Source organism: Antechinus flavipes, chromosome 6 (assembly GCF_016432865.1).
Source record: "Antechinus flavipes isolate AdamAnt ecotype Samford, QLD, Australia chromosome 6, AdamAnt_v2, whole genome shotgun sequence".
Lineage (NCBI taxonomy): Eukaryota > Metazoa > Chordata > Mammalia > Dasyuromorphia > Dasyuridae > Antechinus > Antechinus flavipes.
Genome location: NC_067403.1, coordinates 129,270,436 through 129,294,351, shown reverse-complemented (window position 1 = coordinate 129,294,351; position 23,916 = coordinate 129,270,436). Strand labels below are relative to the sequence as shown.

The 23,916-nt window shown below is 32.9% G+C and overlaps 1 protein-coding gene across 6 annotated transcripts in view; it reads left to right on the top strand.

Annotated features, from left to right (window-relative positions):
* LARP7 (La ribonucleoprotein 7, transcriptional regulator) overlaps positions 1-23,234 on the top strand; it is a 32,189-nt gene extending 8,955 nt beyond the window's left edge. For 4 of the 6 annotated variants that reach the window (XM_051967127.1, XM_051967125.1, XM_051967128.1 and 1 more), the window contains exons 2-13: positions 8,108-8,311; positions 10,843-10,943; positions 11,065-11,148; positions 11,362-11,526; positions 11,696-11,804; positions 11,888-12,259; positions 12,347-12,488; positions 14,230-14,369; positions 15,243-15,367; positions 17,520-17,679; positions 18,255-18,346; positions 22,881-23,234. In XM_051967127.1, coding sequence (XP_051823087.1) covers positions 8,110-8,311; positions 10,843-10,943; positions 11,065-11,148; positions 11,362-11,526; positions 11,696-11,804; positions 11,888-12,259; positions 12,347-12,488; positions 14,230-14,369; positions 15,243-15,367; positions 17,520-17,679; positions 18,255-18,346; positions 22,881-22,961 — 1,773 coding nt within the window. In that variant the 5' untranslated portion in view covers positions 8,108-8,109 and the 3' untranslated portion in view covers positions 22,962-23,234. Of the gene's footprint in view, positions 1-7,319; positions 7,706-8,107; positions 8,312-10,842; positions 10,944-11,064; positions 11,149-11,361; positions 11,527-11,695; positions 11,805-11,887; positions 12,260-12,346; positions 12,489-14,229; positions 14,370-15,242; positions 15,368-17,519; positions 17,680-18,254; positions 18,347-22,880 lie in introns of those variants that run through there. The other 2 variants (XM_051967130.1, XM_051967126.1) reach the window with 2 other exon arrangements.
* Positions 23,235-23,916: the final 682 nt, after the last annotated feature.

Sequence of the window (23,916 nt, the reverse complement as noted above, 5' to 3'; positions counted from 1 at the left end):
ATTGGCTTGAATCATCATCACCACAAAACAGTGACAGATCAGATTTGTTGGAAATAAGAAGGGATCTGCTGAATATCTTCACAGAGATTTAGATTTGGGGGAAATAACCTAATTCCTAATCCCTCTTTCTGAAAAATATTTTTGATTGTGAATACTCTCCCCAGAATTAGGCCAGGAAATATGTGATGTAAATATAACAGATGGATTCCACAAATTGGATAGTTTAATTGGTTCTGAAATTTTTTGGAAGACAGGTTTTGCAATTTGAAAAATTGCTTTATAGGAATCCAGTTATGTTATAGTTCATCTTACTAATTTATAAAGAACATATGTTTATGTTAATTTGGATAATTAACCAATAAACATTTGTTAAGTGCCTACTATGTTGTTCAGTCATTTTTGGTCATGTCTGACTCTCTGTGACCCCATTTGGGGTTTTCTTGGCAAAAATGCTAGAGTGATTTGCTGTTTCCTTTTGCAGCTCATTTTATAGATGAGGAAACTGAGGCAAATATAGTTAAATAACTTGCTCAGAGTTACAGAGCTATTAAATGTCTGAGGCCATATTTGAACTCAAAGCTGAGTCTTCCTGACTCGGCTTTCTGACACTATCCACCTTGCTACCTAACTGCTCTTATTGAGCACTGAGGATATCAAAAAAAAAAAAAAAAAAAAAAAAAAGGCAAAAGACATTCTTTGTCTTTAAGGCCTTACAATCTGATGGGGGAGAAGACAGGCAAACAAATATAAGAAAACAAGCTATAGCCAAATTAAAATTTTGTTGTTAAGTCATGTCTGACTCTTTGTGACCCCATTTATATTTTCTTGGCAAAGAAAACTAAAGTGACTTACTATTTCCTTCTCATCATTTTACAGATGAGGAAACTGAGGTAAACAGAGTTAAATGGCTTGTCCAGGGTCATATACCTAGTAAGTAAGGCTGGATTTTTACTTAGGTCTTCTTGTCTCCAGGCCAGGTGCTTTATTTACTATAAGTTGCCTACAGCACACAGTCTATCCTCACTTAAACCCAACTCACTTGCATATTATGGCATTACCACCCTGATGCCATGGTTGTCTTCTAGGACAAAGGAAAAACAACAATAGTTACCTACAGATATAAGAGGGGTTAGGGAAGACTTCCTACAGAAGATGCTATTTTTGTTGGGCTATAAATGAAGCCAGGATTCAGCATGTAGAAGACAGAGTTTATCATTCTAGGCTTGGGGTATAGCCGGAGAAAATGCTTGGAGCCAAAAGATGGAGTGTCTTATTCGCTGAATAGCCAAGACAGTATCACTGTACCTAAGTGTTCCTGTTGTAGAGTAAGATGTAAAAAGACTAGAAAGGGAAAGAAAAGGGCTTTTAATAAGCATTTTATATATAATCCTAGAAGCAATGTGGAGCTACTGAAATTTGCTGAGGTGGGAGGGACTGAGGAGGGAGTGCATTGGAGCAAAGAGAGAGGTTTGAGGCAGGCAGACCTACCAACAGCCTTTGCAATCCAAGAGTGAAGTGATGAGGACCTCCATCCAACTAAAGTGGTAGTCATATCACTGGAGAGAAAGAACACCTTCAAGTGATTTTGCAAAAGCAAAATCGATGAAATGACAACAGTTCTATGGGGTGAGAGTTAAGTGATAGTAAGGAGTTGAGAATGAGTTCTAGCCTAAGGGACTAGAAAAATGGGATTGCCCTCTACAATAATAGGAAGGGGAAATGGACAGTTTAGGAGAAAAGATGAGTTCTGTTTTGGATATACTGAAATTCCAATTCAAGTATCTGAAAGACAATTGGACAGGCTAGATTGAAAGTCACTACAGAGAAACTAGCTGAGGAGGTAGGCCAGAATTATCTGAGAATTATCAGCATGGAGATAGTGATTAAATCCATGGAAGCTGAGGAGATCACAAAATGAAGTATTTATAATAGAAGAGAGCTCAGGACAGAACCTTGATCTCTTGGAGATATAGATTAATTTGAGACAATGCTGGATCAAACGGATCGGGGTTTGATAACCCTTCAGACATAGTTTTAACTGCTTTCAAGAATGGTTAGATCAGTTCACAACTCCATCAAAAATGTATTCGTGTCCCAGTTTTCCCACATCCTTTCCAATATTTATCATCTTTTGTCAGCCAGTCTGAGAAGTGAGAAGTGTGGAGAAGTGGAACTCTGACAAGTCTCAGAGTTGTCTTAATTTGCATTTCTCTAATCTAATCAATAGTGATTTAGAACATTTTTCATATGACTAAGAATGGCTTTAATTTCTTCATTTGAAAATTATTCATATTCTTTGGCCATTTATCATTTTAGTTTGTGTTCTTATAAATTTGAGTCAATTCTATTTATTTTAGAAATGAGGGCTTTACTTTTTGAAGTAGCAAGAAACTGGAAACTGAGCAGATGCCCATCAATTGGAGAATGGCTGAATAAATTATAGTATATGAATGTTATAGACTATTATTGTTCTATAAAAACAATTAGGAAGATAATTTCAGAAAAGCTTGGAGAGACTCATATGAACTGATGCTAAGTGAAACGAGCAGAACCAGAAAATCACTGTACACAGCAACAAGAAGACTTATATGAAGATCAATTCTGATGGACCTGGCTCTTTTCAACAATGAGACGATTGAAGCCAGTTCCAAGATCCAAGATCTTGTGATCTTGTGATGTAGAGAGCCATCTACAACCAGAGAGGTGACTGTGGAAACTGAGGATGGATCACAACATAGCATTTTCACTCTTTTGTTATTTGCTTGCATTTTGTTTTCTTTCTCTTGCTTGATAGAGCCCTTGAATGTAAAAAAAAAAATTCTATTTTCTGCTTCCCTTCTTATACATGCTTTGGCATGTATAAGAAGCTACTGTTTTTTGTTTGTTTTTTTAATTAGTGGGAGGAAAGAAAGTGGAGTTACCTATTATAGTTTTTTTTTCAATTAGTTTGGCTACAGAGGGTAGAAGAAATATAAGATGATAGAGATAAAAGGATCAAGTGAGAATTTTTTTCAGGGTTAGTAAGGCATGTGCCCATGCAATGAAGAATGAGCCAATAGAAAGGGAGAAATTGAAAATAAGTGAAAAGAATGGAGATGATAGAAGAGCTTGTCTGTTGGAGGAAATGGGATAGAATGGGATCACTTAAAAGTTGAGGAGTTAGCCCTGGAAATGTATTGCCAGAGAAACTGAGGCAAGATAGAGATTAGAGAGTTTTCAATATTTTATTTGAAAGGGAGAGATTTACTGGGACCAAATGGATCTATAGTTTTGGTCCCAGGGCTGAATGAGACTATTGCCTCCAAGAATCCAGCACTACTGTGAGTTGTCAGTGACATATATATATATATATATATACACGTGCACGTGGCTCAGCTATAGGGGTAAACTGAGGAAGGGGCAGAGTCAGAGCTCTGAGAGCGGGAATGAGATTTATCAATCCGGTTCTGACAGGGTGGGGGGGGGGGGGGAAGCATGAGACATTCTGATAAATTGGGATTACAGAATGGGGAGAGCCACTGGACATTCTAAGATATAAGATCTTTGTCCTAGCAAACATTCTGATGATGTCATGATTAGGAAAGAGGGGTAGTGTTGCAGGATTGAGCATTACAATCAGGAAGTAAAGCAGAACAATTTAGGGAAACTGAGTCAGGACAATTAAGAAACTGAATCAGGACAATAAAAGGGAACTGTGGCAAACAGTAAGAAGTAAAGCCATTTTTTCATGTAAAAGAGGAGAGGAGTTGATAGTGGCAGAAGATACCCAAATGATTGGAGATGAGGAAGAGTGATGAAGAGGAAATTCATGTCTAGTGGCCTCAGTTTTTTTTTTTGTAAAATATGCGACAAGCTTCCCCATCTGAGTGGGAGATTTGGGAGGTTAAAGAGATGAAAAGATTTGAAAGAGTCCTTGTAGAGAATGGAATTCAGCCATACTTCACTTATATTGTGTATTTGATTTCAGGCCACAATAAAGTGAATTCTGATTTTTTTGACTTACCCCTGCATATAAAAGTTACATTTACTCTATATTGTCATCTTTTAAGCATGTGATAGTGATGTGTTTAAGGTTTATTGGTTCCTGATTATACTCCACCTTAGTAGAGAGTAGGGAAAAAATATTGGAGGCCAGAGGATTTCAAGCATTAAATGATGAAGTTAGGGTGGCAATCCCTAGTTTGAAATAAACATGTGACAAATTCACAATGGCCATTCTTTTTCCCAAAATGTATTTTTATATAGAAGAAGTTACAAACAAAATGAAGAGGGAAAATATATGAAATTAATTTGGGAGAACAATGGGGTTACCAAGGAAAAGGAATTTTGAAGAATCTATTAAAGAAATACGCTGTGAGACCTGAATATGCCAGATTGTCAAGCTAAATCCATAGAGGAGTATAGCCGACTAACCAGTTAGTTATAGTAAGGAGAAAGAGTTCATTAAAGGAAAAACACTATGAAGAAGAGAGAGAAAACTTCATAGTGGGCTTAGTCCTGAAAAAAAAACTTAGTGAAAATCTCCATCATGAGCACATCTTTTGTAGGGGAAATAGTACCTTGGGGGTTTCTTTGGGGAGAAATAGAAGTACTAGGGCAGAATTTGGTAGCTGTAGGGAAGAGATCAGTGGGGTGCCAAATGGAGTACACCTGGCTGACTTAGTCCCAGACCTGTTTAAAGATTTGCTAATCAGTATCCCAGTATCTGGGATTGATAAAAGCTGCTTCCTGACAAAGGGAGTAAGCTCAAAGCCCATATCAATAATATTATGTTTAAAAAACATACTGGATATACTTCAATTTTAAAAATACTTTGTTGCAAAAAATGATAGCCTTCACCAGAATCTTCAGTGAGTCGTACTTTTTTTTTTTTTTTTTTTTTTTTTTTTGGTTGGTGTAGGATTTTTCCTCATTGTTGATGATAGCTGAATGATAAGGTTGGTGGTTGCTAAAGGTAGCAGTGGCAATTTCTTAAAATAAGACAATAACTGAGAAAAGGACATGTGTGTAAAAAATACAACTCCTTTAGTGGTGGCAAAGAATTGGAAATTCAGGGGCTGTCCATCAATTGGAGAATGGCTAGACAAGTTATATTATGTGATTGTAATTGAATACTATTGTGCTGTAAGAAATTACAAGCAGGATGATCTCAGAAAAACCTGGAAACGCTTTTGTAAGTTGATGCAGAGTTGAAATGAACAAAACCTGAACATTGTACTCAGTTAACAACAATGTTGTATGATGATCAAAGCAAATGACTTAGCTATTCTTAGCAATACAATGATCCAAGACAATACTTAAGGACTTAAGACCAAAAAAAAATTTTTTTGTCCATCTCCAGAGAAAGAACTGGTGGAGTCTGAATACAGATCAAAGCATACCTTTTTAACTTTGTTTTTCATGGTAGTTTTTTAAATTAAATTGCTTACCATCTCAGGGAAGGGAACAGATGAGAAATGGAAGAAGAATAATTGAAACTTAATTTTTAAGAAATTGAATGGTAATTTTCATTACATGTAATTGGGAAAAATAAAACATTTTACATTTTTAAAAAGACTACAGTTCTTTTGCAAAAGATTTCTCTGTAGCAGGTGAGGCTATAGCATTTCTTTTCAAAAGTGGAATCATCTCAAAAACTACTGCTGCTTTATCAACTGAGTTTATATATAATTGTATCTCAGGGAATAGGGAAGCCTGAGGAAAAGACAGGGGAACAGCCAGTTTAGAAGAACAGTCAAAACCTATAACATTTATTAAGTTATATAGGCATATATTTTGATGGCCCAAAATAATAACAGTAATAAGTAACAAAGATCGGTGATTATAGATCACCATAACAGATATAATAATGAAAAGACTTGAAATGTTGCAAGAATTACCAAAATGTGTTACCACATACCACATAAGAATTACCACATCTGTTAGAAAGATGCTCAATGTATTGCTGTCACCAACTTTCAAAAAAAATTTTTTTAAGAGGCAAAGTGCAATGCAACATGTATCAAGTTGATAAGGGAGGTATGAAGGCCCAATTGAGGTTGTGTAACAAAATTTTAGTGGACCTAGTCAGAATGGTTGCATGATTTTTTTTCATTTTTATTTAGAAGTACACGTATAGGAGGACTGAATAGTGGGAATAGTTCAAGGCCGAGATTTGACAGGGAGTAATCAGCAATATGATAAGGGGCTACAGATTCAAGAGAGGAGGACAGTAGAATTGAAGAGATTTAAGGAATCAAGGTGGAGAGAAGAGGGGAGAGTGGCCAGTGCAGGAGAAATGACCTGGAAAGGAATTGAGAGGTCAAAGGAATTGGAGATAATAGTGTAGCCAATAGGGTTTTGTAAGGGACAGCAAACAGGTGAAAAGCCAACTTGTTGGAATCTTTATAAACTGTTAACTTATTAGAGTTGATAGAGACAATTATTTAATTTAGCATGGTTCAGTATGACTGATCTGATCTTACAAGGAGATATTATGGGCCAGAAGAAACAAGGTACTAAGTACAACTGATAGAAACAATGCTAGAGAGCTCATATAAACAAGAAGTGTTTAAGTACTCATTGGAGTTCACACATTTGGGAAATTTCAGGGTTTAGTATGAGATATCCGAATTCACACCTCCCTTAGTCCCTGTCTCCAGAAGAAGGAGTCAACCTTTGGGAGATCATATATAAAGAGGCTCTTAGCTTCGGGTTAGGGAATTACTTCAGAACATTCCCAGGGGTTGGAGAGGAGCACTCTGGGACAGACACAGAGCACTCTGTGAGATTGAGAGCCAGAAGCTCTCTCTCTGAGGCAAGACAGATTCACCTTGGTGCTGGCTGGAGGCTGAAGAAAGCAGAGTCAAAGGACAAAGCTGCAAGAGCTCTTAGAACCAAGAAGAGAGAGAGAGAGGCCTCTAAGAAAACTAACCAGCCTATATTGGAGACAATAAAACATCAGAACTTTTAGCACCTGGCTGCATTTGGGTGATTATTATTTTTAACTGAAACTATTTATTTTGATACTGAAACAGAAAACCTCCCCAAGAAACCTGCTCCCAGAGAGAACCATTATATTTTAAAGAAGAAAAACACCACACCAACTGATTATAGTTGGATAAAAGGGGATTTCAAATTTGAACATAGAGTATATTAGCAAGATCAAAGGTTATTGGCAACATCTTATGGGGAAGGGGGTAACATAAGAAGTGACTAGGTTGAGGAACTGTTGCTTAAGATATATGAGAGAGTTAATAAATATGTTGAAACCCTCTAGTGTGTGGGCAGGAGTTGAGGAGGGAAAAATTGTAGGCCAGGTACCACTCATTAAGCAAGAAAAAAGAAATGATCTGTAATAGATAACAGGATTTTGATGGGAAAATAGATTAATACATAGCATGAAGCTCAAAGGAAGAGAAAATATTGAATGGTGGAGGAAGGGGGAGAACTTGGAATTGGCAATGGAGAGTAGTAAGCTGAAGAAAATGAAATGGGATTAGAGTGAGGGAACAGGGACACAGTTTTAAGTAAGAGCTAATAGAGTATAGAGGAAAAGATTTCAGATGAAGAAAAAATTTGCCTATACAACAGGTATTCTAGAGGGAAGAATTGGATGGAGTTGAAACTTTGCAGGAGGAAGAAGATTGAAGGATATGGGAGTGGAGAATGAAGTTTGAATGAGGATCCAGGGGAGTTGCCACTCAGATATGAAGAGTGTGACCAGGTGTGAGAAGGCCTTGATTTTACATGTTCAATATAGAATATATACAAGATTAATATGGAAACACTGGTTACAAAAATCTGTATCACTGGAGTGAATTTTCAAATGGAAATAAAGGGTCCAGACTCTTTTCTCTTTCTTCCCTTTTCCCACCCAACTGCCTATTCAAATACTGTTTATGTTCATTGAAAAATAAATGCAAGCTAATCATAATAGTGGAAAATATTTGGAGATTATTAAAAATGTTCTTATAGAAGGCTGCACTAGGTTCTTACTAGAAATTTTTAGCCTGCTCATTAAAAAGGATAATCCTTAAAAAGCTAAAAAACCTAATATTTTACTTTATAAAATATAGCTAATATGAAAAGAAAGTACTTTTTAAAATTCCATTTCTGAACTTTATAGTAATGGAAACAGAAACTGGCAATCAAGACAAATCAATGGAAGAGGAAAACATTGAACAGAAAAAAGAGGGAGAAAAAAAGAAGCGGTCAAGAGTGAAGCAGGTACTTTCAGATATTGCTAAGCAAGTGGATTTCTGGTTCGGGGATGCCAATCTTCACAAGGATAGATTTCTTCGAGAGCAAATAGAGAAGTCTCGAGATGGGTGTAAGTTTCCTCTTTTACTTTATATGAATTAGTCATATATGTAGTAATTTTGAAATCGTTTATATTAATACAAAAATTAAGTGCAGCTTCTACAAAATTACTTAGAGCAAGTCTTTTAAAATACTTTGTCATATAGTTATTAAATCATACTAGTTATACTAGTTATTCCTTCATTCTCTGTATTTGATTATGCCTTTTTTATACAGTTATAGTCAGAATGTTTAATTGTCTGGTCCAATTATGCTTCAAATTGCTTCATGTAAGTCTGCAAATTCCTTTATATTCTTCATCTCTATTGTATCTGATGTCATTTTAGCCTATTCATTCCCTTGTTTATTTAGAGAGTATAGAAAAGGATAAATCCATGGTGGCAGGCATGAATGGGTTGAAATCCTCTGCTAATATAGCAGATCCCTTCAAATATGTCTTTTATGTTTAAACATATTTAAGAATACTATGTTGTGAAATTATTGGTATTCCTGAAAGATCAAATTGCCTTTCAAAATCTATTCTATACATTTGTATTTTTAACCAATAGTAAAAAACTGTTGTATTTTCTGGAGTATTTTCTTTTTTGCCAAGAATAGTGTTAATTTACATTTCACTGGGGCAGTTCTCTAAAATATTAACCTTTCAGCTGTGAATTGATCACTCAATATTTATACATACTCACACAGTAGTCCAACTGTTGGGTATATATATTCTAAACAGATCTAGAACAGAAAGATCGTATATGCATACACATGCGTACATCTTTTATCCATCATTTATAATGGTAGCAAAAGAAACAAAAAATGCTTGTGACCGATTGAAGGAAATGATAGTAGAAAAAATAATAGTAAGAAATGAATGATATAAAAATTATAAGGCAGCAATAAAAAATACATTTTTAAATCATTAAACATTTTAGTCAGAAGACATTGCCAGTTGGAAAGAAAAAGGACATTGGCTTCCATCAGATTGGCAAAGATGACAAAAAAAGGAAAATTGTGTAAATGTTGGAAGTGCTGTGTTGCTAAGTGGAGCAAACTGGAAACTCATCCAATGTCCTGGAAAGTAATTAGGGAAAATAGCCCCAAAGATATTCCCAGAGACAGTGAAAAAAAAAATGCATGTACAAAAATATCTACAGTAATTTGTTTTTTAATAAATATCAACATGAAAGAGTATTATTGCAGCATAGAAAGTAAACTTGCACACAACTCTTAATAAATTTATATTTTATTCCTTTTATGAGTGTAAAACAAACAAACAAAAAAATATGTGGAGCTGAGCTTTGAGGACTTAAACTTCTCTAGAAGAATTCAGTATTTTTTCAGTTGGAGTATTGAAGTATTGGAAAGTGAATGCATTTTTACTAACCACAGGTTTATCAAAAATATCAAAATTTTGAGAACCTTATATGCCTTGTAGCTTTGAAAACAGTATTACAAATGTTTTAATAACTTCTCTATCATCAAATCATTGATATCTTAAGCTTATTTCATCTTTAAATATTTTACATTCTTATAAATTTGCATGTTTTATTGGTATCTTGTGTATACTTATTAAAGAATGAATTTCCAGGTAAAAATTTGCCATCTTGATACTGTATTTCCATCATGTGTCTGAAATTGTTTAAAGTTAGTATCAATTTAAATATTGGGTCTCTGACAGAATCAAAGAATTTCCCCCAACTTCCATTTTGTCCGCTACATTTTATAGCTTTTTTCTGCTTAATGCTTCGTGGCAACTTTTCAGAGTTTTTCCTCTAAAACCCTTCTCAATTTTAGTTACCTGCTCCTGAAGTTTATCTGTTCAGAGTGGCACTGTACTGCCTTAAAGCTTCTCTGGTGATTCATGAAACCCCACAATCAAAAAAAAAAAAAAAAAAACTCACTGACCCCACTTTTATTGACCACTTAATCCTTTTTTTTTTCCCCTTAAGTTTTGGCCTTTTATATTCCCAGTGTCTACATCTAAAATTCATATTATTCTATTGATTGCTTCCACTTTCTCTTAATTTTACAGTACTTATACTTTTGAGAACTTTCTTTGGGACTGACTTCCCCTTTAGAAGGGAATTCATTGGTGGCTGGGTAAGGCAAATTTTCCCTAAAATTCATATTGGCAAAATTAAAATAAACTTCTCTATATAGGGAAGTGAATTATTTTGCAATTGTGCCACCTGAAGGACAAAGAGGGAGTGAAATAGCCGAGCTGGGGACTTTTAGATATTGATCTAACTAGATAAGTAACTTGCCCAAGGCCAGAAGCTACTTTTGGAATTTGAAACTGACAAAGTAAAAGTATGATACATGTCCTCAACCCCTTAAGTGTTTTTAAAAATATTTGTGTCATCCCTGGACATTTCTCATCAGTTGTTTTTAGGATCTAATGACCTTGATTTCTTCATATGTAGAAGAACATATGGGGAGTTTATTATGGAACCACTTAGTTCTTAATAGCAATTTAACTTCCCATTTTAGAAACTATTTCTTTGCTTTCTTTAGATACAAGTAGCTTCTTATTTGTGAATTTTTACTCCTTAGATGTCGACATATCACTTCTTGTGTCCTTTAACAAAATGAAGAAATTAACAACAGATGGGAAATTAATAGCCAGAGCCTTGAAAAGTTCCTCTGTTGTAGAGGTGAGTTTGACTTTGTAGTAACTAAAATTTCCATAGCCCTCTATACTTTATATATGAGCAGTTTAATGATTTCTACTTTTGGACTTTTTCTTCCTTTGTTCCCTACACCCACCTCCCCAAGTTGGATTTGGAAGGTACAAGAGTAAGGAGGCGGCAGCCCCTCGGTGAGAAACCAAAAGATGTGGATGATCGAACTGTTTATGTGGTAAGGTTTTTTATGTATATATAAAATATAATTCTGGCTATGTGACTTAGCGAATCTTTAGTATTTGATTATCTTGTCTGTTTTCTCCCCACCTCACCTACCCAAGTCAAATCCTGTAAACATCTTCTGCACTGGAACAGGTGTGGGAGAAATGCAGGAACTTATTTCTCTCCTGAAATATTGAAATTTAAAAAACAGCATTTTTATTTTTAGGAATTGCTTCCCAAAAATGTCAATCACAGTTGGATTGAAAGAGTATTTGGAAAATGTGGGAATGTTGTTTATATCAGCATTCCTCATTACAAGTCCACTGGAGACCCAAAAGGATTTGCATTTGTAGAATTTGAAACAAAAGAACAAGCTGACAAAGCTATAGAGGTAAGTAGCCAGGTGAACTGTTCCCACCCTCATAGATACATAGGGGGAAAAGTAATTGGGGCAAGATAATTGAATTAAATTTAATTTTAATTTTTATAGACAATTTTAATTTTAATTAAATTTTAATAGACAAATATTAACTTGAATAATGTCCTACTTCCATTTTAAGTTTTTAAATAATCCACCAGAGGAAGCACCAAGAAAACCTGGAATGTTTCCAAAAACAGTGAAAAATAAACCTATACCTGCCCTCAATAGTAATATTTGTAGAGCTGCTGGTAGGTCTCAAATTTTTCATATTTGGATTTGAATTTAAAGTGGAAACATTAGACACTTAATAACGCCACATCATTGTACACAGAGGAAAAGAAGAAGAAAAAGAAAAAGAAATCACGAATGAAAAAGGAAGGTATTCAGACCACAGTGGAGACCAAGGAAACAAATACAGATACTCCAGATGATGAACATTTAAATAAGCTCAAAAGGCACAGGACAACTTCGGATAGCTCAGAAGTGGATAATTCGGATATTCAGAGACCACCATGTAAAAAGGAAAAAAAGAAAAAGGAAGTGTTAGATTTACCTGCAGAAACCAGAGGAGGGAAGAGGAAGAGAAATAGTTCTGGAGATGTGGATACATTGATACCAAGTTCAAAAGTCAAGAAAAGCTCTCTTAAGGAAGAAAGTGCCAAAGATGAACATCCAAAAACTGAAATGCCCAAGGATTGTAAAGGTAAAAAAAAAAAAAAAAAAAAAAAAATTGCATGCTATTAAGGATAAAAAGTGCAAGAATTATAATTAATCTTATTTTCTCCTTTAGATGTAGAAGTCTCTACTGAAGAGGAGAAAGATGGAGACATGAAAGATGGTTCTCTTTTAAAATCAAAAAGAAAGCATAAGAAAAAGCATAAAGAAAGACACAAAATGGGAGAGGAGGTTATACCATTGAGAGTACTATCAAAGTATGTTATTAAAATAACAATTTCTTGTTTTTTAATTACAGGCTCTTTTATTATGCTAAACATTCTCATTTGGACTGAAAACAAAACAAATTTTTATTTGGGAAAAACTTAAAATGTCTTCCAAGCCATCACCATTGCTAAAGTGCAATTCCCATTTACATGTAACAGAGTTGCATGTTAGCAACAGTAGTGGCCTGTAGCCAAAGAAATTTTGTAGCTCACATGGGAAAAATCCAACAATAAAATTTTAAGTTTCTTTATAAAGCAATTAGGATTCACCACAACTCAAAAACAATTAAGCACTTAAAGATATTAAATAACTATTTGTACAGAAATAGGTCAGAAAATTAACTTTCCAATATACATTAAAGTTATTATTGGAAAAGCAAGATTCACCATCACTAAAACATGGAAGCACTTACTTTTTTAGAAACAAAGCAAGTAAATCCACGTTTAAGTGGTGGGGAGTCCTGAAAGAAACTTTTGGAAGCCCAATAGTAATTCTCCGAATACTTCATTCTGCAAAAATAAGAACATTTTAATTTTCTAATTCTAAGAAATAATACAAAAATCCGCATCAACTTAAAACTGTGCCCATGTGAAATCTTCTCCACTGAAACATGGAAGCACTTACTTTTTTATTACGTAGCAGGTACCCCCATGTTAAAGCGAAGATGATTCCTTCCTGCCAAAAAGTTGACATACAAAGAATATTAAAATGACAAGGAATCAAAACCACCTGAATTCAGTGAAAGAGAACAGGATTCACTCCTACCAAAACATGGAAGCACTTACTTTTTTTTTAGTCACAGAAAGTACCTCCATGTTAAAGTAGAAGGGGTCCCATGAGTTCCTGTTAGTTCTTATTAGCAAGCGTAGTAAATTGGCTGGGTGAAAGGTTTAGTGAATCCACTATACCTTTACAGGAGTAAATTTTCTTTACCTTCCTAGCTTAAATGCCTTTGCTTTCTCTTCTTCTTCAGTGTGTGTCAAAGACTCTAGCTCCCCCTACTTCTCTATTTATACCATTCTTAACTCCAGAGTTCCTTTTGCCTTTTTATCTCAAAGAATCATTACATGAGTCTTTTGTTATTTTAATGTATCTACTCTCTGGGAAATGTATGGTCCAGGGGTGGGTCTGGGTGCTGGGTTTTTTTTTTTTTTTTTTTTTAAGTATACAGTTGTCCATGTTAACTGCTAAAACCATTACCACAAGATAGCCTCCTCTTTTAAAAATCCCCTATCTGCTTGTTTGATGGCACTGATTAGGGTAACAATGAGTATTTTCACAGTGACCAAATAGTCATTGTGTTTCTATCTAGCAAAACTGGAGCTGTTTGCAGAAACATCTATGTGTTAAATGTATGTAAATATATAAATTGCTTCCTTTGAGTATTTTTTTCTTTTTAGAAATTCTTTTTTATGCTAATAAATACTAAGGAATGCTATCATTTTAACTTGTGAGGCAGGGAAACCTATAAATAAAACTTTTAAAATGTTGGGTTTTTTTTCTAGAAAAAATTACTTATTTCCCTGATTAATGAGTTAATTCTGGAACTTTTTTCCAAAAATCCATATTTAAGAAACATGCCTAAGAAGGTTCCAGAAGAATTTTAAAAGTACATGTCTGATAGTGGGATACTGTTGTTTACTTGTTTGCTACAAACTACAGAAGTCATTTAAGCATGTTCTTTTGGCATTAGTTGACCACAGTATTTCATTCATTTTTCTTCCTTTACAGGAGTGAATGGATGGAATTGAAAAAAGAATATTTGGCTCTGCAGAAAGCCAGTATGGCTTCTTTAAAAAGAACAATATCCCAAATAAAGTCTGAGAATTTAGGACAGATGGACACAGACCCTGGAATAAAAAATGGCCATGGTAAAGAAAATTGATGGCTTTTATAATGTACATATCCTTTTTGTTTAAATGTTATCCTGTTTGTAAATATGCTTCATAAATGAAAACATTATGGCTAATATAATTTTCTTTAACCCATTTAATTTATAAAAATTTGTCAGGGAAATAGATTTTTAGATATTATTTTAAAAATGTAGATAGACTGCCTCTCAGTAAATAATTGGGTCTGAACATTTTATTTTGGAATGCTTTCTGGAAATCAAATTTTGTTTTTGCAGGCTTTTTTCTAAAACTTATTTGTTGTGTAACTTAACCCTTCAAGCAATATGTAATTTACAGTCCTTTAGTTCCAATCTTCTAAAAATCATATTTAGCTTGATTTTTTTTCTTTATTTTTTATTTTTTATTAAAGTTTTTTATTTTCAAAAATATATTTTATATGCAAAGATAATTTTTCAATATTGACTCTTGCAAAACCTTGTTTCCAATTTTTCCCTCATTCCCTCTACCCCCTCTGGCTTGATTTTTTTTTTTTTTTAAGCATTATCATTAAATAACTTTTAGGTAATTTTTTTTTACAAATATGAATAATTCCTGAGATACTCTTCTCCATTTGATTTTATATTTTCTCTGAAATTTTAAAAAACTTTTCACTTTTCCAATCTTAAATTAACACTTGTTTTTTCATATTTGGTGTTGTTTTTTTCCCACTGTAGTTGACCAAAAAAATACATCATCATGACTTTAGGGATTATAAAATTCTACCAAAATTCATTAAGAAATAGCGGTAAATTTAATAATTATCATAAGAAATCCTCGTATTTGCTGTGATCATTTTGCATTACATTTTTTTCTTTTTACACTGCAAAATTTTTTTGTCTTTCCTTTTCAAAGTAGCAGCAAACAGGGAAGACTATCAGCCCACTGAGAAGGTTAACACAGTGGGACCCCAGTTTGTAAGTGGTGTGATTGTGAAAATTATTGGTGTGGAGCCCTTACCAAGCAGGAAACACCTCCGGGTAAGATTTTGAGCCTTCTAGTTAACTATCACCTTTCCCTGGAGTAACTGCTGGCCTGGGAAAATATTCTAAATATGCAAAACTGTTTAGATTAATCAAATTGAAATTTCTCCTTGGTAGATACTGTGGTTAAGTTTTCTTTTGTTAGCAAATGGTAAACTTGGCCCACAGCCTTTAAGAAGTACTTTCTGTTGCATAATAAACCTTATTTTAAACATTTTTAAACCGATGAGTTAAAACTTTTAAGTAGTATAGGACTAGTTTGAAGTCAACTTCCATTTTCCAATTTCATATTTTTACTATTTGAAGTTAAATAAAATTGTGGGAAGATTTTAGAAGACATTAAGTTTATACATACATATTCAGTAATTTTCATTGAAGTCAAAGTTTATGACTCCTTTAAAGTGGAATAATTTTATACTTCAGTAAAAATGTAATTCGTTAATTGCTTTAATTTATTAAAATTTAAAAGACATAGATTTTAGATTTTATTAACAAGATTTTTTCCAGTGAAAGCATACTTTTTCAGGAAACTTTTAAGTAGCATTAATGTCTGCTTGTACTGTAACTTTTTCTTGGGATGAATATTTAGTTGTTCTCCATAGTTGCTCTTTCTTGTAAATAATGTGCTTAATAAATGTTAAATTAAATTGATTAAACCTTCCCCCATGGGGCAGTAGACCCAGAAGGGACTTGACCTCATTAACACAACAATTGAGCAGTTGTCTGGCCAAACTAAGACTGACTATTCAACAAATATGCAACAAAAATACCTACTGTCTGCTAGACACTTGAAATTTTTCTTACAGGAATTAGTAGTGAAGACTGCAAATAAGAAACTAATTAAAAGACAATGGATCAAGTAAAAATTGAAAAAACTGTAAATAATAAAAGGCAAAAGAAATTGGACTATTTAATTCTGGTAATGGTTTCATTATGTTTATCATCAAAAAGGTTTTAAAATCCTCATAGCATTAATTTAGCATCACCAGATTTACAAAAAAGCCCTCCAAAGTTGCCAAAAGTTTGACCACTTTTACTCTTTAATCCAAAATGAAATCCTATAATATGTCACTTCAGTAATTGAATAATTTAAAAACAAATTCTCCAATTTCTAAGATGCATTTTCAAAAAAAAAATCTTGATTTGGAATTTGTTTTTAAAAATGTTAATCAGAAAAAAATCTTTCCTCTCTCTTCCCCCTTCTACCCCCCACCCACCCACCCCGCCCCTTTTTAATATCAACCAAATTTCTTTGGGTATTTTTTGTTACCTAGATTAATCTTATAGCCAAAACTTACCTCAGAGTTAAAGAGGGAGGGGAATTATGGGAAGATTCCTTTTTCTATTGAATAGTTTGTTATTTTCTTTTAATTTTATGGATGGGTCTTGGAGAATAAGAGTAGTGTTGCATTCCTGCATAAGAGGATTGTCTTTGTAGAACCTGCTGTGACCAGAATTGATTAGAAATACCGGATCCTAGTTAATTTCCCCTCACAGCAGGTTTTTACAGGTAAACTTTTCAATGTTTGGGACTGAGATTGTTCGTCTCAATTGTTTAGAAGAGTTTATTTAGGATTTTGATAGAAACTAATGAGAGCTATAGATCAAGTGCATATATCATTTAAAAAGTCTTTCTTTGTACCTACAATGCTAACCAAATATCTTTAAAAAGATTAAATTTACTTAAATTGACTTGAGTTTTTAAAAAGGCATATTTGTCTTCCTGATGTTTTTTTTTTTTAAATGGGGGTTGGTAGTGGGCATTAACTTTAAAAATTAATTTGCTGTTTTTAAAAGTTAGCTCTCATTTAATATAGTGTTAGTATACTATTTCTTACCTCTCTTCTGCAATCTTCACATTCCTTTAGCTCTTTAGGAATGTGAAGTGATACAGAGATATAATCTAAGCTTACATTGTAGGGTTGTGGTTATTAATAGAAAATAAATGTAAACAATGTATTAAATATTTCCAGTTTTGCTTTCATAAATATTTTAACTGCTCTAGAAGAAATATTTGCTTTATAATATTTTAATTTTGGAATTTAAAGCATTCATTATTCATGTTTAATTTTTGGTAAAGAATAAGATAAGAGAATAAATATGTTTATTTAAATTACTTTTCATTCTCTCTTTCTTGTGAGTTCTGCAGGAAACCTTGGCAGTGGTATCAGAAGTTGTTTATGTTGATGTACTAGAAGGGGATACAGAGTGCCATGTTAGATTTAAAACTCCAGAGGATGCTCAAGCAGTAATCAAAGCACACGCAGAAATTAAAAAGAAATATAATTGGAAATTTGAGATCCTCTCTGGTAAGATTTTCAGTGATAGGAAATGTTAATTTGCTAAACAGTTCTTTAAATTGGACAAACATGACGAGGGATGGTCATAGAATTATCTTAAGTTTTCTGAATGTCATAGTCTGTGAGGCTGCCTACAGGCCTGCTAGGCTGATACACAATTAAAATTGGACTACACCAGATTAGATAATCTCTTTGTGTGTTCATTCTTGCTCTCTTGCTTTTTTGAGTGGTGGTGGGGTCAGTACAATCTATAAATTAGGAGATAGACACAAATGTTTGTTAACATTTTTCAAAAATTAGAGTGCGCTGCATGAGAAAGATGGAATATTTATAAAAGTCTCTAGATTATAATTATGTTCTTAATAATCACCATTTTTGTGTTCAACATTCACTAATTTGGGGGAATTTATTATTTTGGATCAAAACTGCATAACCTTTTGGGTAAGTTTACTTCCCTTTTACAGGTAAAGCTAGGGACTGACTTTTTTCATCCCATAATTTGAATACTTAAAAATTGTTTTTAAATCTTAATTTGTTTTCTTTATGTATTATTAATCAGTTGTCCATATTTCTTTTTTTTACAGGTGACCATGAACAGAGATATTGGCAGAAGATTTTAGTAGATAGACAGGCTAAACTTAATCAACCCCGTGAAAAGAAAAGAGGAACAGAGAAGGTAAATAATTAAATCTACCTTTCATTTGCATTTGTAACATATCTAAAAGTGTTCCATGATTGAAAGATTTTTTTCCTTCCCAATTTTATGTAACTTAACAATATTTTACCTCCCTGTTTAGTATTGTTTAATTTGCCACAGCAAATCAAGTCAACAACCATTAAGGGCCTGGCCTACAGTTCCAGACATTGTACAGGCACTGTACTAAGGATGAAAAGAAAGGAAAAAACATGATTCCTGCCCTCAAACAACTTTCACAATCTAATGGGGAAGGCAGTTTGTAAACAGCCATTTACAAATAATATATATTATCAAAATAAAATTCTCTAGGGTTCTTTTATAAAACTTGAATTAAAAATAGTTTGCCCCTCACCAAAGTACCTTTGGTATTTCTTGGTTTCTAATGTACTTTGTGTTCCGAGTTAAGCAGTCTTGATTTCTAGCTTCTCATGTGTTAAAGTTTAAAGAAAAACTATTATTTGAAGAATGTCTTAAAGGTAAAATCACAATGTATTTAGAGTAGTTTATAAAGATATAAGGCTTCACAGATAAGATTGAGAAACCTTATGCATACTGTGCCTCTTCATAATGACTATTTTATGACTTTGGGGAGGATTATTGTTTTAAACTTAATGATACAATCAAGAGCTTTAAAAAATTAAATGACTTAAAAATAAATTACTTATTGCAGTTTTTCTTAATCTTTGAATGGTATAAATAACTTAAAGAAAAATTATTATTGTAAAATTATGCTTAATTTTTCCTGATATATATAGGTTGTTATTCACAAAAATAATAGGGGATGACAATAATAATAATAGGTTCTTTTTATGCTAGCATTTTTTAGATGGGAAAAAAAAATTGTTATTGTGGACTTATAACACACATGATTAATATATATGAGACAAGCATTTACTGAGTTCTTAGACTGCACAAGGATGTATATTGGGTGATTAGGATACAAATACTTTCCTTACTCTTATGTTGCCCCTCCTCCCCTCCCCCCCCACACTAAACTCCCCCCCCCCCCCCAAAAAAAAAATAGAAACTAGTTCTTTGGAGAAATAATGTATTCACAAAGAAAAGCATTTCTTGGGAAACTAGATATTCAAAAAGATGGAGTTAAGAAGGAGCATGTTCCAAACCCCTTAATGTTACATTAACATTTGAGTGAATCATAAGAGTGGGAAGAACAGGGGTTTTCAGAGTAGAATTCTAAAATAGTTTTTCTGCACTATCTGGAAGAATTATCCTATCATATAAAAAATTTAGATTCAAAGAAACCCATCTCTTAAGATTAGAAACAAGGAGGACAGTCTGTTTGGGTTTATTTGCCCTTAAGTTTTGAGAGAGTCTTGATGAGTAACTAATTTGTCCAAATATTTAGCAGAGTAAATAGGAACCAACCATTCTCTTGCTGTAGTAGAATTTAGAGCTAGGAAAGATCAAGGCTCTTTAATACAATTAAATTGAGATTTGGCCTGCATATTTTATGTTCTCAATATAAGTAGTATGTGAGAAACAATACTAGTTAATATTCCATGCTTGTATATACACCATTTGTGTAAAAAATTGTTGGTTTTCTCACTAAAAAACAACTATCTTTAATCAAGATGCCTCACGTGCAGTAAAGAGATTCTTTTGGGTTGCTGTCTGATTGTAGTAGTGGAAGAACTTAGATTAATTAATTGTCTTTCTGAATGGAAACCTCTGTAATCTGGGTGTGAGAATCTACTTCTTTCTTCCTAAAGATACTCAGTTTGGAGAGGTGTTAATTTCAAAACTTATTTGAAATTATTTAAATGTTAAAATCATTCTTCCAAGAATCTTTCACTAACTGGAAATATTTGCTTAATCTTTTCCTGTATTTGTAAAATCAAGTGAAATAACATGAGATTTAAATTTAATGTTCAAAAAATAATTTATTAGTTTGTCTTGGGAGAAAAAAGGGAGGAACTAATGAGAAAAGATAAAAAGATGTTACCTAAATAGATTTTAATAAAGGCCAGAAATGCTATCAGTGTTGAATCAGGATACTATGAAAATTGATGTTTTTGTCTTTTCTTGTTATGTCTGAATTATGTCACAGTGTATAGTTTGTCAAGAATGTCGCACCTATGCTTAGTTGAGAAAGATCTAAGATCCATAAGCAGGACAGTAATGCTGGAACCTGACAGTTCTGCCTACAATATAGATTAGTACGTTTTGAAATCACTGACGTTACCATTCATTACTGTTACTAGCATTCAATTCTCATTTTTAAAAAAAAGAAAAATTAATAAGTTAATCTGCCAAAAAAAAATTTCCTAAACAACTGATTTAACTATAAATGTCTTTAACTCTCTTCTACTTTTGGTATGTCTCCTACCCCAGAGAGAGAACAAAAGCATTGATAAAAATGAAGTATGGATCAAATTAAAATCATATTTTAGTATATAAGTAATCATATTATTAGATTATTGTATTTTAATTTCTGTAACAACCTATTGAGAGTAGTAAGTGTGACTTATTTTTTTTTCATGTATTCAGAATTCAAAAGAAATTTTCCACAGCAATCCCCTAGTGAAGCTAGAATCCTCATTATACTGATGAGGAGGCTAAGGCTAAAAGGTTAAAGTTTGATCTTGAATTTAAAACTTCTAACTCCAGTTCTCTTAAGTCAGGAATCAAATATGCCACAATAGGTTGCCAAATTTAAATATAAATATTTTAATCACTTAATTTTAGCAAAAAAAATTCATAATTATAATGATGAATTTTGCTATATTTATAGAAGCTTTATTTGTAATATGGCTTGGCTAGCATGAACCTTATACAATATGTAAACCCACATACACTTAACCATACATTAAGTGGATGCATACATTCTCCAAACAGGTATAATTTACTGTAACATTCCATAGATAATATTTAAAATCAATGGTGCAGGTCCAGTGAATAACATTAGAAAAACATCATGGCTTGGTTAACTAGTTGCCTATTCCTGAAGCAAGAATACATGAGCCCTGCCTATAAAATTTCCTACTTTGAAACCTGAACTTCTCTGCTCCCCAGATAATTCTCTTAAGGGGATTGGAGATGAATTATTGATCTGTATCAATTTTAAAAGGATTTCTAAAATCCTAGCTTCCTAATACCAATGAAATCACAGGTCTAGCCCCTTCCCCACCTCTACCCTCCATCCATATTAAAAATCAACAGTAGCAATGAGCCTTTTGTATAATGAATAATATAATTTAGTTGTGTTTGTTGTAAATTACCATAATGGTGACTCAGGTATTTTAATATTAGTCGTACTCAAAGTAGATTCACAATAAATGTTTATTGAATCTTAGAGAATAAAAAGACCTTGAACATTAATTGGTGGTGAGTGGTGTGATTTTGTAAGAGCAATATCATCATTCCAAAAAAAATCATAAGGTCGAGCATTTTAGAGATTACCTACTCTCATTTTATTAATGAAGGAACTAAAACGTTTTAACGTTCCTGTGTTTTAAAAGGAAAACATGTAAAACATGAATGTAATCTGTTTTCTTTACAATTGTGGCATCCTAACATACTCTAATTTCATTTTTATCTATATTTTTAACATTATAAATTAAATATTCATATTTTTTTTAGTTGGAAAGCACAACTTAAATTTAAAAACAAAGAATTATCTTTATAAACCATTCTGGATTTATTGCAGCATTCAATTAATTAAAATGGTAGATGTAAAAAGTTGGAAAGTCAGAAAAGTAGATGAGTGCTGTTAGATATTTTAAACATCTGGAATGTTGGTTCTAAAATCAGTGATAGCTATAATATTGTAAGATACAAACAACAATTTCTTAGGTCCAAGGCAATAATCCTTGTCCTGTAAGAATTACCTTCTGAGACATTCAGTGTGGTACTTTACAGAATAGTGAAAGGAATACTATTCTGGAGTTAGAGGACCTGGGTTCCAGTCCCATTTCCTGGGCCTCAGTTTTCTTATCTATAAAAAGGGCTAAATGGCTCCTGAAGTTAGCAACTCAAGATTATGATCTGTAAGCAAAGATAGACAAGGTAATATAAATAGGGAAAAGCACTGTTTGAAGAGTCAAGAAGTTCTTTCAGCAGGAACAGATTTTCACAGGGCAACATCTAAACTGAACAAGAATCCAAGAATTCTCTAAGACTCAAAAGTGATAGACACCATATATTTCAGGCATGGCAAAAATGAAAAGTGGTTGAGAATAGTAAAAGGAATTATTCTAGTTTAAAGTAAAGTAGTAAGATTTTAATCTGGATTAATATGCTCAAAGGATCCTGGTCAAAGCTGTATTATATGTTAAATTGAATAGATTACTTATGTGACCTTGGAAAAATCACAGTCTTTCTTTACAAGTCTACATTTTAGGATTTATTGTTGGCTAATCAGAGTCACATAAGTGTTCAAAGAAGATTTATTAAATGAAATTAATGATTATTACTGGTGCTTTAAATTTGTGTTGTGTGTTTGAACATTATTTTCATTTTGGAACATATTCTAATTTTCTACTTTCTCTCTTAGTTGATCAACAAAGCTGAAAAAATTAGACTGGCCAAGACTCAACAAGCAAGTCAACACATTAGGTTTTCGGAATATGATTGAAAACATTTGAATTTTGCTTTACCTTGTGGACTTATAAATTCACTGAATCCTTTTACCATTCTTAAAAAATATTTCTTTCTGTCTTTTCAACATGGTACTATAGAATGTTGCTTTAAAAGTCTGTTTTTTAAATTGAATTACATTTAACTACTTTGAAACCTGTAAATAAGGTATTTCCTTTAAGAGCTTTTTTTTTTAATTTTTGAATGGTTTATGTAAATCAATTAAACAAATGGCAAATTAACAATAAAATGTGTTTTGAATACCTTAGAATTAATTTTTTAAAGAATTTATCTAAATTGAGTTAACCTAAACATGATTTAAAATTTTAAATATATTTTATTTTGACACAGTAGTTACTTCCCAACGTATAGTCAATCATAACTGAATACATAGTCTATTTTCCAAAAAAAAAGTTGTTTCTGAAAGAAGATTCTTCCAAAGACAAAATGAATTAACATCAGCCTGAGCTAGGGATTCTTGCATGACTCCCTCTTGGAGCCCTAGAGTTTGAGAAACATCTGATTGAACTGGTAAGGTATTTATTCTAAGTTCTAAGACTGTGCCTCCAAGACTAGGCAGAAACTGAACTATGGAAAATAAAGAGCTAAAGTTAAACTAGCATTCTGCTTATTCTCCAGTTGAAATTGAAATGTATTGAAATGAATTTGAAAAATTGATTATTTTAAGAAAGCTCCATCAAATCAATCAGATTAATTTAGTTGGTTAATTCAGATATAATCTTTTACCAAAAAAGATTAGGGGAAATTCCTTAGCAAGGTTCATTGGAAAAATTTAGATTTTAAGTGTGCTGTCCAGCCTAAATCTTTTTTTTACTAGACAGAGCCTTTCAAATTCCTAGCAGATGGTTGAGAAAAGGCATTGTTTCTGTTTCCTGTGGATTCAACAAACATTAAATTGCCTGTATTCTGGGCCACCTGGGGTACAAAGACTT